Source organism: Chelonia mydas, chromosome 1 (genome assembly GCF_015237465.2).
Source record: "Chelonia mydas isolate rCheMyd1 chromosome 1, rCheMyd1.pri.v2, whole genome shotgun sequence".
Lineage (NCBI taxonomy): Eukaryota > Metazoa > Chordata > Testudines > Cheloniidae > Chelonia > Chelonia mydas.
This window is the reverse complement of record NC_057849.1, coordinates 152,057,180-152,074,050: the sequence shown is the minus strand read 5'-3', so window position 1 is coordinate 152,074,050 and position 16,871 is coordinate 152,057,180. Positions and strand designations below refer to the sequence as shown.

The 16,871-nt window shown below is 40.0% G+C and overlaps 1 protein-coding gene across 1 annotated transcript in view; it reads left to right on the top strand.

Moving 5' to 3' along the window:
* Positions 1–16,871, top strand: part of LOC102945341 (amine oxidase [flavin-containing] B) — a 78,648-nt gene that overhangs the window by 45,602 nt on the left and 16,175 nt on the right. Inside the window, exons 4-10 of the mRNA XM_037902771.2 lie at positions 3,504–3,608; positions 5,133–5,224; positions 10,150–10,291; positions 11,517–11,666; positions 12,328–12,487; positions 13,555–13,651; positions 15,088–15,141. Coding sequence (XP_037758699.1) covers positions 3,504–3,608; positions 5,133–5,224; positions 10,150–10,291; positions 11,517–11,666; positions 12,328–12,487; positions 13,555–13,651; positions 15,088–15,141 — 800 coding nt within the window. The remainder of the gene's footprint in view (positions 1–3,503; positions 3,609–5,132; positions 5,225–10,149; positions 10,292–11,516; positions 11,667–12,327; positions 12,488–13,554; positions 13,652–15,087; positions 15,142–16,871) is intronic.

Here is a 16,871-nt window from a genome sequence, read left to right as displayed (position 1 = left end):
CAAGTACATTTGTTACAAGAGTCCTGTGCACACTGGTCGTAACAAAAGTCCCACAGTCCAGAATTCCCCAGCATAAGCCAAACAATACATGCAACATACCGCCTTGGCATCTCTCACCATGCCCTGGCTCTTCAGTACACTCCTCTCCTGTCCTTGTCCCACAACAACTACCCCAGCCATCCAGCTGGAGTGCAACCCTGCTCTTTCCAGCAGGAACTTGCCAGGGGAGCACCCCTTACTCCCCCAGATCCTCTTATAGTTCCTATGGGTCCTGCTCTCCAAACCTGGCGATATCAGTGGGTGAGCGCCTCTGCTGCTCCCCTGCCTTCAGAACTCTCTGGCCCTTGGCTCTGGCTTAGAGCCAGCAGGCAGTTCCCGTCCCTCTTCCTGCCTTCATTCCTCCGGCCCTGGCTCAGGGCTGCCAGCCAGCAAACCCCTCTTGCTGCCTTCAGCCTTCTCCCAGCAACCACCTTCTGCTTCTTTCTGGGACTCCTCCAGTCCCCTGCTCTCTGGCAACTCTCACCTGCCCCTGACTGAACCAGTCTGCTCTGAGTCACTGGGATGTCCTCTTGTTGCATCTCTTCCTCATCCTTCATAGCCCACAGCGGCTGCCCCATCCTCTCAATTGGCCAAACAGGGAATACTTGTTCTGGCACAAGGGAGCTGGACCTACTTCATTTACAGGGGCCAGCTACTCTGTGACACCTAGTTTATGTAATAGTGCAACTTTCTTGTAGTTATGCTAATTTTCCTGCAAAACTTGGAGATATATCCCACCTCAAAGGAACAATTAACAATTGTAGCAATTTAGACTAAAGGTCCATCTAATCCAGGATCTTGTGTCTGGCCAATGTTGGATTTTTTAAAGAAATGCAGAAACTTACTGTGATGCTCTGTACAAGGGGGGGAACACCCTACACTCCCATGTTCATCTTTATAAAATGATTGTGTGGTATCCAATGCAAAGTTTGTCATGTTGGGTGTCTTCAGAAGGCTCATAATGCACTGAGCATGGTTGTTTTAGTAATGTTATAGTAATTGTTACGGTAATGTTATAGTAAGGTTATAGATTATAATTTCAGGTATATAGTTAGGAGGCTGAAAATGTATCCTCGTGGTTTAAAGCATGCCCACACAAAAAAACCCAAAACAACACTTTCTGGAGAACACACTTCTCAGCAGTCTCCTCTGTTAAATTTGCAGGAGGACTGATTGCAACTGCAACATTTTACAATGGGATAGGAGCCTCCCTAAATCGTGGAAAGATTTGATAATCTAAGGGCAGACTCCTTCAATGAAGGGCAAGGTGATAGTGGGAGTTAGATCTTCCAGGTGGTTCCCTCTTGAGCATCATCTCACTCTTGCCCAGGTTCATCTTCAGCCAATTACAGTGCAGAAAGAAAACAAACGTTGAAACCTCAAAGGTTACAACACAATGGAATTGTTGTTCTCCAGTCACCATCAAAAATTTGTATTTTGTTCCCCTTTGGAATAAAATCAAAACCTTTCAAATGTTTTCATGAAACAAAACGGTGTTGAAACAGCAGTTTTCAGGTTGAAAAGATCAAGTTTTCCAGAGAGAAAGAGAGAGACTCTGATGGAAGTGACTGGACAGTCCACCCTGGAGCTCAGAAAACTTTTTAACAAAAAATTCATCAAAATTGACATGTCTTTGCAAAAGGCTTTGGCTTTGATGAAACAGCATATTTTGACGACAAATTCCCCACATGGCAAGTTACTGTGAAAGGACATGTTGTTCTCAGGCATCCCTAGTAATAACTGTTATGTCCGTATGTAAAATAAAATAAAAAAACCCAAAACTCCTTCCACTGTTTTCCTCCTATTTGTACTGCTTTGGTTTTACTTACAGGCCTTCTCAGCTGTCTTCCACTAGGCTCCCTGTGTCCTTACAAACAGTGTACCGAAAACAGTCTTTCTTTCATTTTGTCCAAAATGGCATTGTGTCTTTTGTTGCTCTATCTCATTACAGATTGATTTGCAATTTGCTATTACTATCACCCTTCAGTTTGTTTTTGACATTACTGCTCTCTAAGTAGTTCCCTCCCTTTGAATTAGATTTCCTCAAAGGTTGTTAGCTTGGGTTTTTCAAGGTTGTATTTCACTTTGTTATTTCCATCCCACTTTTCTAATCTCTCAGGGTCCCGTTGTGTAGTGTTACTGCACTCTCTGGTGTCTGCAACACCTGGATTTAACTAATGTTCACCTTATCCCCTCTTCTGGATTGCTGATAAAGAAGTTAAATAAAACCAGGCCTAACATTGCTGCATACAACAGTCCAATAGAAGCTTCTCAACATGATACATTGTTGTTTGTTGTTATCCATTTCTTAACATTTTAATTGTGTTATACTGCTTATATACAAGTCAGTTTGAATTTCTTTCCAGTCATCATTTTGTGGGACGCTGTATGAAATGTTTATTAAAATTTAATATTATATCCATTGTATTCCTATTGCTGCAATACCGTCTTAAATGCATGTGTGATTTTTTTTTCACCAAGGCTGTGTATTCCTGCAACATTAAATAACCTGTAGTGTTCTTACCAGAGAATATTCTCAGTAGGCCCTGGAATGTGTTTTTTGGGAAAGGGATAACTAAGGTCAGTGACTTTTAGTAGCGACACAAAACTATCCAGTCAGCCATCCACAAAAACAACCAGGTAAATCCCCTGCAAACAAAATAGTATCTACAAATTAGCCATCTTCCCACTCCTTCCATGAAGCCAGACTTCCTTAATTCATAGTAATAACTATATGTAAAATCTAATTATTAAATATTTATGCAGCCAATGTAATAATGACTTCCATACTGGTTACTGTATCTTTTTTATATATATATATATATATATATATATATATATATATATACACCACCTGTGGCAAATAATGAATGGCAAATAAAGATTAATGATTCACAAACGCCAACTTTTTATTTAGTCTTTTTGAAACTATAAATTTTCAAATAAATAGATGTTTGTTTCAGGAAAACCCCTGAGCTTTGGCCAAGATAGTCTTCGTATCACAGTCACTTTGCTTTGATTTTGAAGGAAACTAATATTGTACCTTTAAAATGAATAACAACATAATATTTTTCAGTCTCATTTAGGAAAGAAAATGTAATCAAACATAAATATACAGTACAAAACTGATCACCCCAAATAAATGCCAACACTCCAAAGTTGCCTCTTTTTGTGCTGGGCTTAACAACCTTACTTTTTGTCTTGGTTGGAGGTGTCAGTCTAAAACCTACTGACTCAGCTTTTAAAGATACAAGGTTAGAGCATTCTTATCGTTTGTTCTTCCTATTAATTCTACTCTGATGTGCAGCAGATTAACTAACCTGTCAAATGATTACTACTATGTATACTGGTTGGAGATGTTTGGTGACTGTTTAAGTCTTCGGTACTAACTTATGTACATTGAGGTTGTGGTCATTCAAGTGAATTAAAAATTGTATTCCGATTATGCTTTTTTTTTCTTTTAGGGTAAAAGTTATCCCTTTAAGGGTGCATTTCCTACTATGTGGAACCCTTTTGTCATCTTAGATTTCAACAATCTGTGGAGGACGATGGATGAAATGGGAAAGGAGGTGTGTAGAGGCTCAGCTATCCAATGCACTTAGCCCTTGTATGGGATTCAAAGGTGTGATGTTAGCACATGTTAAATGACACATACTAACTAGCATATCCTGATAGCCTAGTGTAGGCAAGGCACACTGCCTTTAACATATGCTAAACTCCTTCCTCAGAGTCTTTAACTAACTTGATCAGTTAACAGATTTCAGAGTAACAGCCGTGTTAGTCTGTATTCGCAAAAATAAAAGGAGTACTTGTGGCACCTTAGAGACTAACCAATTTATTTGAGCATAAGCTTTCGTGAACTACAGCTCACTTCATCGGATGCATACTGTATGCATCCGATGAAGTGAGCTGTAGCTCACAAAAGCTTATGCTCAAATAAATTGGGTAGTCTCTAAGCTGCCACAAGTACTCCTTTTCTTTTTGATCAGCTAAGTACATGTTAAAGGTGATGTACACTGGTTCTCACTATACTGTTGAGCTAGGAATGTTTAAAAAGGAAAGTGCAGGTGCTTCGAAACATAAACAGGGGAGCTATAGAATTGCATACTTCTCTCCAGCACAGCATTTTACCTCACTAGGCAACATTTTAGTCTATTTTTTTAAATCTTCTGCTAAGTCCACTTTATTTCTGTTTAGAACTTGTGCAAATTTCCAGCAAGACCATTTAACAGAATTCTGTAGTGCAGGTGAGCTTGTGACTGTGGTCTTGCATAGTTATGATTGAAACTGAATTAGTGCCCCCAAAATAATACATTTTCTATTACTCAGCTTCTAAGACTGACTCTCTTCTCAGATATTTTTCTATCCATAAGAGTTGCTCTCTTGCCTTTGAAAACCGCCTCAATTGTTGTAGAATAAATAATACTAAAAATAATAGCAACAATATATACTGATCAGAGAAAACTATTCAACTATGTCTTTTCTTTAAAGAGTTTGTTTGAAAAAAGAGTCTTAAATCACAGTCTGTATCTTCTAATTTAAATGTGAAATCAATTGACTCAGTTAAAAATTAGTCTGTGTTAAGAGACAAGTTTACTATTGTAAAAGGGAGAAAGGCTGGTGTTTTTCAGAAAAGCAGAATTTTGTGCTAAGTGTTTTCACTGAAAATGTACCTAAGAATTCTGCCTATAAAGTAAAAATAGAAAGAGTCTTATCTGGAATAGAAAGCTTAGGTAAATGCTGAGAAAAAACCTTTTGTCCCCAAAAAAAATGATTGGTATAAATCTGGGAAAGCATAATTTCTGGATCACTTTTCTAGTCCCATCCTTTATACCATTAAGCCAATTCCTGAAAACAAATCAGAGTGTGTTGATGGAAGAATGCTTCCGTTGACCTAGCTAACTAGGTTCAGGAAGGTGGTGTTCCTGCACAAACAGAAAAATCCTTTCTGTCTGTGTATGCTGTGTCTACCCTATGGGGTTGTGCCAGCATAGCTGCACAATGTAGCTGTGCCAGTCCACTGTATGTAGTGAAGACAGATCCACAGTGTGCAATGTTGTTACTGACCATTCGCTGTTCTTCTGTTGTCATAGATTCCGAGTGAAGCCCCATGGAAGGCACCACATGCAGAAGAATGGGACAAAATGTCTATGCAAGATTTCATAGACAAAGTTTGTTGGACAAAGTAAGAATCACTTTAATATTAAAATGTATAACAGGTTACAGTTGGATAGTGCAGCAGGCCAACTGTGAAGAGCAACAGCTAAGCACAGGAAGTGAGGAGTACAATGTCCCATTGAAAGTGCCCGGAGTAATCGGAGTGGGAAGATTCTAATTATCCTCACTGAAATTTGATCACAGCTAACACTACTTTTGCTGAAATACGCTAAGAGGTTTAATGACCACAGATGAACAGGATATTGGTTTTACATCTTAATCTGAAAGACAAAACTTCCAGAAATACAGTGTTCACTGACATTATGATGGGGCATTGAATCACCTACCAAATCACCAATAGCACTTCTTGCAGCACTTGTTTTTTTTCTCTGGAGGCATCCCATCCCACTGCCTTGGCTTGACGCTGATGCTTGAACATCCATCGCTCATCCTCATTAATATGACCTTCACTTCAGAAGGTCATATTAATGACCTTCTGAAGAGCAGAGGGTTCTAAATGGAGATCAGGTTTGATAACTATAATAACTGAGCAAATACACAGGGCATCCCGTTATTTTCCATGTTATTTTAACTCAAATAAAGATCAGATGAAAATGTCATGTTTGCTAGCATTGAAACCATGGGTAACATCTCTGCTTGTTGTACGCTCTTTTATTTCATTTGCTGATGATCTGCTTATAACTGGATTCAGCTGGCTCTGTATCAGGCCTGTTTGGATGAACTGAAAAATATCTGCTTGCCTCATGCACTAAACTTGGAAATTTATGTTGTATGTATCTTGGGCATTCCAGAAATCAGAGAGAGTTAAGTTTTCAGATACGTAGTTTTTAGACATCTGTTGATAGCTAGCAGCACCCTTAAATCCTGGAATTTAATCTGGCAGCATAGCATTAAGGGATACTGTAGTTTTAAGAGCAAACAAACAGCACAAAGCAATTACAGACTTGAATCTTCATAGTGGTATTGCTTCATGGTGGCAAATTTGCAGCTTTCCTGTTGTTTTTGTAAATATTTTTTATGCACAAAAAGATTATTTTCTTTTGCTTTTTGGTTAGTCTAGTGTAATGCTTCCAGGTCAGATGACAGGAGATTTAACAAGACTCCGATTTTGTAATTAGTTTAATCAGAAGTTCTGAATGTTTGGCAATAAAAGAGAGATGCTCTGGTGTAGCCAGGTTCCTGTATAGAACTTTGGATGAGATATTGCTTTCAATTATTTAGTGTTAGGAGAGCTGATTTTCTACAATCACTGTAAGAATTGAGTATACAGTCCTGAGACTGAATTACCTTAACACCCAAGTGGGTCCCCTCTTGTTACCAGTGTACAGCACTGTATAGCACGGAGATGCTGACAGTACTGCTTGTTGTTATGCAAACATCACATTAATTTTTATTTCACCTGTAACTCAAGAACAGTTTGACTAGATTTTGTCATACATAAGAAAATTATAGCGTGGTGTTGCTCTAAAGCAGACCCATTTCTAGAAGTACACTATCAGAATTACTAAATAAACTACACCCAGGAGCTAGAACCAGGATGAGCCTACAGCTCTAGAAACACAGACCTGTGCCTGCTTAAGCTAAAGGAAGTTATTTGCTATCTTTCAGCTAGAAAATGCACACTTACTCTTATTTCTAAGCTTCAACCAGCCACTAGTGGCCACATGCTCACTGTGAATGGGTGTCCTCCACACAATACAGTTGCAACAGGCATTTGTCCAAAACCTTCCTATGGTTTTTGCCTTTATTTGTGCCTTTGGAAATGTAACATAAATAACAAAATCCTAAGGCATCTAATTGTACTGCTATCAGTTATCCATAGACCTTGCCGAAGGAAGTCCCGAAGGGGAAGATCCGTGGGAATAAACCATTTTAGACAAATTCTAAGGAGAACAAGTTTGAGCAACAATAGTAAATGCTATTGACTTAAGTAAGTGTATGTACTGTCTGTAAGAAAACCATTCAGGTATCCACTAGAGTATACTATGACATAAAGGCCTTCAGAGAGTTTCTCATTGGTATCATTATCCATGACAACTGAAACAGAATAAGAATGAATGAAATGTTTCTTGAATTGGGCAATGTGCATTTTCAAAATCTTTGGTAGGTAACTTCAGCATAGTGTTTGTTAATGCATGATGTAGCTCAGCCATCTTTCATATACATAGTTACAGGTGATCCAGCCTCTTAAATGGGAAAAGAGGCCCTGTACAATCTTGCACAATATCGTACAGCACCAGGCAAGGAAAGTCACATCTTTCTAATCTGTGATGGACTATGACTTGACATTTTACCTGAATTTTGATGTAATTGTCAGCCTGTTTTAATTCCAAGATGCTTTTCAGATTTTATATGTACATCTAAACTTGATCTGCCATGTGCAATCAAAAGTTAGGTTACATGCCATAGCAGTTTTTCTATCCCTAGAATGCAATCGTCCAGAAGGGTAATCCTCCATTCTTTCCTTTTGTCTGACAGATTATGCAGATTTGCTTCAGTTTGACATTTCATGCTGAAATAGCATTGTGTGCTAATGATTGAAACCAAACAGCCATTTCCATGTGAAATAATAGATGAAATTGTGGAGCTAAAATACCAAAAATAATGGGAAAGTGGCAAAATATTATGGAAAAATTAGATCATTGTCTAAAAGTATTATATGTCTATAAAATATTAATACACGTATTTATTCCTCCACTAAATATAATAAAACATCTTTCAGAGCTGATCATATTTACAATATATGTAAATAAGAACTAAATAAATGCCTGTTTAATCATAACCTTTTTATGGTGCTAAAGGAAGAGAGGTAGAATCTTTATAGGCACAGATTGCATGCAATTTCTCAGTGACTAACAGAGAGGAAATAGCATGAAGCCACTAAACATGCACACATGTGGAAGTATCACATTAGCAGGGGTGATCAATCACTACTTCAAAGAGCTTCAGAGCCCAGCACTCCCAGTTTACACCTAATCTTCTCAAAGGTATATAGTAACTGATTATAATAAAGGATTATAACAAAACTGGCACAAGGACTCTTTCTACTAAACTGAAATGCTGGGTTTCATCTTTGTTGAATTGCTGCCTCCAGAAATGGTTTTCTTCTCAATGACATGGATATATCATGGACAAGTATCTAATCACTACCTTAAAATATCACATAGCACTAAAAAAAATCCCCCACTAGTCCCTACAGGATTACTTCTTTTATTGCTTATTTTATTGGTGAGCGCTGGGCATCTAGTTAAGATGCTGATGAATAGCTGAAATATGGTGGTCAAAACATGCAAACGATCCTGCTTATCAAATTGTAGTGTTGCTTTTGCGGTTGCCCACAGACAAATATTCCCGGGCTGTCAAGGACATTCATAAAAGCAGATCAAAGATCAAGCCTCCCTGGAGGGCAACTCCGCTTTTGGCCTTTTGCTTCAGTGGAAATGTCTGTTCATTTAAGCAGACAAAGAAGATGCTGTTTCTGTGAAGAATTAAGACTGTGAAGAATTGAATTTAAACTTGCTTAAATGCTTTAATTTTTTTAAAACCCTTTTTGCTTTAAAAAATGTTTGACTAAACAAAAGAGAAAATAGTTTAAAACCAGGATTTTTGACTGGCTTTGGAGGTTATTTGCTCTGTTGCAGTTGACAAAGGCAGTAACTGCAGAGCCCCATGTGGTGTTACACAGCTGAAATGAGCATCTTCTGCTTAGAAGACGTAGGACTTCCTTCCCATGGCTTTAATACACCTATACAAATGTGCAATGTGAGGAGAGAGCAAGCAACTGAAGTTCAGTGAAAGAATATTTACTCCTGCCTGTATTCATACATCTTTTAACCCATCCTGAAAACTTATACAGATCTTTCATCTGTAATAATTCTCAGTAGATTTGTCATCTCTTAAATCAAAGCACAAACAGTAAGAGAGAAAACAACGATCAAATTTCAGACACAGCCCACTTTTTTCTACATGTATGCTCATTGGCAGAGGCCATTGCACATGCCCAGGGTCCGATGCACAACATAGTTACATGGCTGTGCAAATAGCATCACGATTTCTCCTTTATTGTCAGTCTGCCTCATAAATCTGTAATGATTCCACTCAAGGCCTACTCGCCATTTTGCTTTTTTCCTGACTCCCCCAAGGCTGGTTCTTTGTTCTGTGTGTCCCCACAAAGGGGAATTCTGACTGATTACCTGCACACTACTACTCTTAAAAGGACAGAGGAGGAGGCAGCTGGATGGCAATCCATCCAAAATGTGGACAGAACAAGGATGAGAATGATCACCACCCACCTGGAGCTTCTCTCACAGTCTCTGCTGAGCTTTACTGTCCTCGTAGATTCCCATATTTCTGAAGGGTTCAGGAGGTTATACAGCGGAGGAGACTGTGGCTGGCTGAAGGAGTGGGGAGACAGGTACAATCAGCAGCAGAAAGGATTGCAGGTCTCATGGGTGACACGGGGGGACTGGAGGGGTAGGTAGCTGACGTGCAGAGCTTCAAAGCCCATTAGAGCTGTCTGGCCTTGCTCCATTGTTCCCTGAATCTTGAATGACTGACAATTGTCTCCAGATGTTAGCAGAAGAAAATATAATCTCCCACGGAGTGTGTCACCCCGTAAAGGTCACTTAGCCACTTTAAAACAGGGATAATATTTACTAACCTCACTGGAATGTTGTAGGGCTTAATTAATTTTTGGCAAGCGCTTTTGAAATTCTCCTGTGTAAAGCACTATATAAGAGCAATTATTTTAATTACCACAGGCCATTTCCTGGTCCCATTGAAGTTGAGGGCAAAATACCTGTTAACATCACTGGCAGAGGAGGGTTGCGAGGCTCCTTTCTTTCACTGTTGCTAGAGAATAGGACTAGGCGATGGATATCATCTTACTGCTTTTATAGTAACATACCAACTTTACTTTGATCCCATGTGCAGTGCTAGCAAGAGGTTTGCAACGCTGTTTGTGAATGTGGATGTCACCTCTGAGCCTCATGAGGTCTCTGCTCTCTGGTTCCTGTGGTACGTGAAGCAGTGCGGGGGGACAGGCAGGATATTCTCCACCACCAATGGTGGGCAGGTACAGTAAGCCGTCCGCTCTTATCTTTGGAAGAACACAGCATGCCTCTTGGCAGAAGCCCTTTAAACTTGTTTGGTTTGTTTGTTTGTTTTTAAAAGGAAGGACAAGAATGACAAAGACACTGTTCAATGCTGCATTAGCAGGGCAGCCAAACTCCCATAGTTTTTACTTTACATAGAGACAATAGCTGCCATTGATTTCAGTATTAATAGGGTTCAGCTTGTATCAATGTGGAAGGCCATTCTTGTGGTTCAGGCACTGGACTGGGGATCAGGAGATTTGGGTTCAATTCCTGATTCCAACTTTGGGCAGATCACCTGCTTTCTCTTAGTTCATCCTCTTTGAAAAATGAGAATATTAGTAATACTTCCTGTCCTCACAGGCTAAATATATGAGAGGTACTTAAGTAGTGTAAGGTGATGGGAACTGCAAAAGTGCCTAGATAGATACAGACTAATATTTGAATCACAACCACCAATAGCTAGGTAATGAAAATCAAATCTTTCCAATAATCATAGTTCATAAGACTGTCAGACCAATCTGATGAAGATAAATGCCTGTATTTATGTATTATGTAACCCTAAAATGTGTGCGAAGTGGTGTATTTAATGCAAGTAACACACATGAAGAAAGGGAAGAATCGGCTAATGTTCTTGCACGAAATGAATGTATGTTTAATTGCACTCTACTATATTGAAATGAACCTATTTGGCTCACCTCTGATATATATGAGAGAAGGTTTTTAAAAAAATTCTAGTTATAATTAATACTACTGGACAGATTTTGGGAGCATGCTACTTGCTTTTTATAGCCTGTTTATGTATAATTATGGCAATCATTGTTACTATTACTGATGGGCAGACCTCCAACAAGGATGAGACTGACTTCAGCTGAGCATTCACAAGTTTGAATGCTTATCCAAACCTTAGCTGGACCTCTGGGATCTCCAGAATTGGTTTGGAAGTCACACGAGAACAGCTTTCTCATGAGATTTCTGGCACTTTCGGTCCCATTGGTGAACAGACCCAGCAAGCTCAGAGGTGTACACAAAAGGGTAAAATAATACCCATAAGCTTTCCAAACTAAGTCACCTGACTTTCCAAAAGGTCAAAAAGGAGTTGGGTTTATTTTGAGGGTTGAGAACAAATGTTCTGTATGATTCTTATTTTATCCAAATCTGTTTGTCCATCTCACATTCTTGTTGAACTGTCTTTTTCTCTTCCAGGAGAGGAAGTTTGTTGGAGGCTCTGGTCAGATTAGTGAGAAGCTAATGGAACGCCTGGGAGGCCGAGTGAAGCTAGAGAAACCTGTAGTCCGCATTGATCAGTCAGGTGAAAATGTCATTGTGGAGACCTTAGACCATGAATTATACAAGGTAATTCAATACCTTACATTAGAGCAAATATTTGTAGGGATTTAAAATCTTTCATTGCTCCGCTTGTCTTCTCAATAAGCCTGTAACACAGGGGCACAGTGTAGCAAAGAAGAGAGTCACAATAACCAGGAGTCACATTTTCTGGTATTCCCTAAGTAATACCAATAACACAGCTTGGGATGGGCACCGGAGAAGCAGAGAATTCTAGAATGTGTATTTGTGCCATTCCTTTACTATTTCTCCTCCTTGCATTCAGTTAGCTTCAGAATAAAAGAATATCTCCAGGATGATAATAGCAATGCAGTGCAAGAGAAACATTCTCCAGAAACATTTCAGAGTTAGCTTCCAAGCGAGAAAATGAAAGGTCAGTTGAAAAGGAGCCCAGTGAACCTTTTGTAAGAGGAATAGTCTTCCAACCAGTTAGAAAGGAATAGCTGCCCAATTGGATAGTCATTTGTACAGTACTTGTTATCATTTTAGAGTTTCTATAACCAAGACATCCTGAGTGGGCTATTTTATAACTTGCATGCTGTGGGGCAAACTTTCTTTGCTTTGGAAGATATTACTGTCAACAAACATACTGTAAAGCTTCCCCAGCTGTAATAGAGAGAGGCTCAAATATTGGATAATGTATTTCGTTTACTTACTATTTCTTTTCCAGGCCAAGTATGTTATTAGTGCCATTCCCCCAGTTCTTGATTTGAAGATTCATTTCAACCCACCATTACCACCAATGAGAAACCAGCTGATCAGCCGGGTTCCCATGGGCTCAGTCATCAAGTGCATGATATACTACAAAGAACCTTTCTGGAGGAAACAGGGTATTACATTTTAATCAGGGGGTTTCTTTTGTATTATATTATGCTAATACAAGAGTCCACATCAGAAGGGGATTTCATCTCTTTTCAGCTACTTCTCTGAGTCCTAAAAAGAGACGGGGGGAGAGAGTATAAAGGACATGAGGGAAGAAGTTGGGATAACTAACTCTTGTTCCTTGTTGTTCTCCTTACCCCCGTCCCACATTTTTCTTCAGTGACATCTAGGAGTGAGACATATCTCTGCCATTAGTTACCTAAACATAATTGTGCAGTTGGGGCATAATGGAGAGCGATTTTATGCCATATACTGCATGACTGCGACAATTTTGTCTTGAGAATAGTTTGTAGCTAAAAATGTATAGCCATATGTCTTGGCCAGCTAGAGATCCTAAGAGTGTGGAAGTTGAAATATTGCCCAAACCATTTAAAGTGAAAGCGCTGAGCACAGTGCCTCTTTAATTCTTGCAGGAATACACCATACAGTCTTTGTTTGCCTTTAAGCTTTTGGGTAGATTTACAACAGGTGTCTGTAAAGATGTCCATAGTGCTCTGGAAAACTGGTGCTTTGAGAGCCATGTTTTTAATAACAATTATATTCTGTATTTCCAGAACATTTAGTACAAGTATCCTGAAATCTCTTGTATCTGGCATATGCCAGTCATAAAAACCGAGTGTGCTAGCCAAATTGTTGAACACAAACACCGGCAATACTCGAGAACAGTGTGTTTCTGTGCAATTAATTGGTACCCCAGTCATGTCGGTTATAACACCATCTTTTTGGTCATAAATTCAGTTATATGAATATCCTTATGTTGTCCCTGCTTTTTAAAGATGTCCGGAACTGGTTGCTAAGAGTCTCAGGATCCCATATCTAAAATATCTCACCTAGGTAGAAAATAGCACTTCTCAGAGCCCCAGGAACAGCACACAATCTCTGGCAGAACAATCCCATGGAGCCAGACATATTCTTTGTCGCACCACACTGGTGGTTTCACCTCCTTCTCTGTCATAGTTCTCCAGATTACCTGGATTAATAAAATCCGTTTTTTTCTCTCCTCTCTGGTTTCTAGACTACTGTGGTACCATGCTCATTGAAGATGAGGAAGCTGTGATTGGAATGACACTTGATGATACCAAACCCAATTGCAGTGTTCCTGCCATAATGGGGTAAAAGAGAAGAGGGACCATTACCCGTTAATTTTTGTGGGCCTGGGGTTTGAGGAGACGTGGAAACCTACCATTGGAGGAAAATATCTGAAAATATTAACAAAAAAGTAGAGCTGGTTGAAAAGTGGTGAATTATTTTATTTCACAAAATATATTCAGTATTTTGCTCCCAAAATTTTGTCTTTAAAAATTTTTCACTTTTTTTTTTTTAATTTTCAATTTTTTTGGTGAGGGAAAAAACTGGAAAAAGATGTTTGTTTTATTTCTGTTTCCCTCCCCGCCCCTGTTCCTTTTGCCTCTGGCCTCCCCACTATCAAAATGGAAAAAGGATAAGGAGAGAGAGAGGAGGCAAAAAAGTAAAGCGAGTTGGTGGTGGCAGGGGGAAAACCTCCAAAATCAAACATTAAAAAAAAAAAAAAACCCTAAAATTTTCTACAATCCTTCCCCCCCCCCCCGTTTTTTTTATGAAAATTTTCAGCCAACCCTATTAAAAGGGATTTCTTTCCAATAAATGTGGTTTTCCTCCCTGACCCCAATAATCAAAAATGAAATGGAACATTTCCTTATATAAGGCTATTGAACTATACCACCTAATTCTACTCTAGCCTTCGTAATTTGCCGTTACCATATCAAATCCTACAGCTGTCATGAGCGGGTTTACTATGCCATGAAACAGCTCCTATGGATCGTCTGACCCTGAGCAGAGCGTGGTTCCCTGCAGGCAGGGACCAAAGCAAGAGGTCTGTACATCGCCAATGCCGTGGCACACACCTGTGGAGGAGGTGTTTGGGGCTGAGCCTGGAGTTGTGCTTAATTTATAACGAAAGAGGTGCTGGGGCTCAACCAAATAGGTGCTGGGGGCTAAAGCAATTTTTTTACATTCATAACTGATACAGAAAGCCCAGAGGTGCTGGGGCTATGAACTGCCAAGCTAGAGGTGCCAGGGCTCAGCCCTGGCAAGCCCCAGCACAAATTAAGCCTTGGCCTGGAGAAATGTGACTTCATAGATCCACCAGCCAGTCTGTTCCCCACGCCCTCCCCACAGGAGGAAGAGTGCACCAGATGCACTGGCTACTGTTGCCCTGTGGTTACTTTCCCCTCTGCTGCCTGGGGAAGGACGTTTCCTCTCTTCCCATTACTGTAGCCCTAGTAAATTTCTCCAGCAGACAGCCTGAGATAAAGATTTGACCTTTAGAAACTTTCTGAAAGCTGAGCTTAAATCCTGCAGAACTGAAGAAAAGTTTATAGCCACATTTCTCAGTAAGAATTGAAAGGGTTGGGAAGTGGCCACCAGGTAAAGACTAAAGACCTAAAGATAAAAGACAAATGTTGGAAGCCTGCATCATCAAGCCACCAGCTGATAGCATTTTAAAGGGCACTGTGTAGATAATGGATGTCATCATTCCTTTTTTGTGTGTGTGGTTTTCTTTTTTTAGTTTTATTCTCGCTCGAAAGTGTAGAAGACTGACACATCTCACAAAGGAAGAAAGGTAAGAACAAAGTGCCATAGTTTTACACAGGATCTGGTTTAAGTTTTTGTTTTAAATTTTCAGAGTCTCTCTCCTCCCCCGACCCACACCCTATAGCAGACAAAACATTTTCTGCATGCAATAATTACAGGGATGTTGGCTATTAACTAAGCACAGTTCGCAGTGCTGTCACTTCAAAAGTGCAACACTTAAATTTTGTTCCCTTAGGAGCCATGTGAAGCCTTTATCCAAAATGGCAGTAAGCATGGCAGCGTCTATCTGTCCTTTGTTAAAGCCAAGTCTTCAGGCTCCCATTTGACTGCTTTGAGCTGTATGGGCAGTGGAAAGCGGCCAGAAAGCTTCACTTAGTGGCCAACTGGGGATTCCTCTTGTATTCGGGAGTGCCTGGGTAGCATAAAGCCAGAATAGTCAGCTCCATGGCCACACTGCTGCTCTTCTGTCCCCACACAGTGGAGTGGGTGTGCCAGGAGTGGGAGGGGCTGAGCCAGAGTGCTCAGCGCTCTAGTGATCTTGGATCAGACTCTAGAGGGCCATTTCAGCCTTTGTAAGTTAGCGCAGCCTTGAGGGATGAACACACTTGAAGATCTAGTCCACTATCTTGTTACAGCAGTCTCCTCCGTGCTATTGTTTAAAAATAAATAAAAATAGGTTTTAAAGGATAGCAGTTTTTTGCCCTCAAAAATATTCCTAGCATTTCACTGGACTAATCAACAAAGCTAAATTTATATGGCAGGGTTGCGGGGGAGACCTTTATTTAAACGTGGACAGGGTATGTTCAAACTTAAAAATGTGGTATGTTCTATGTCCAAGTACACATTTTAACAGTAAAGGTCAGCCCAATTAGAGACAATATTGGTGTCCTCAAATCAGCAATATGTGAACTCTCGCAGCTTTTGTAAAGTGGGATCATGTGGAGCATTATTCCACCAGCTCTTAGAGCAATAGCACTGTTCCACTGAGCCTCGTTCGTTTTTCAGGAATAGACCAGATATTCTCCATCTGCATTTAAGCTTTGGGCTGGAACTACAAGAGGTGATTGTCAGAACAAAAGCTGGGCAAGCACCTTGAAATCCATTGTGTTCAGCATTTCAGGCTATCGTTAACACCAAATGCCTGTTTCACCATGTGCAGTATATTAAGTGCAATCGAACATTTGCAGTACTTGAGAACAGTTTACATTTCTATGCAATAAAAGGATATCTTTGTGATTTATAAGAGTGCCAAGAAAGACAGACCAATTTATCAATTGGCGTCAACAGCGTTCACATGTTTATCTGACTCTGAGATTAATTTTTAAACAATGGGACTTTGAATATGTACTGAGTGAACATTAAACTATTGATGACTCTCAGTGGTAAAGAATGGTTCTAACGTACACTGTGCTTAATGTAGTATATTACTTACAATGAGAAATCCATCCCATGCACACAATTTCAGCCTCACTTTAGTTCTACACAGGGAAAAGAGGCAGACTGAGTGGCTGGCCAGGAGGCATCTCCACACCCATCTGTAAGCTATGTAGTGGGGCTCCCCCAAATGGAGTCACTGATGTTGGGACTGGGTTTCCAAGGATCCAGAAACCATGTGTTCCAGGAGTTGCATGTAGGCTATGGCCACTACACTAGCCCATTGGCTGTAACAGGAGTCAGTGCTGCAGCCTGCCCACCTGTTGTGGGAGTGAAACCCCTCTCCACCTACTACCCCGAGACTCCCCTAGACAAAGACCAATC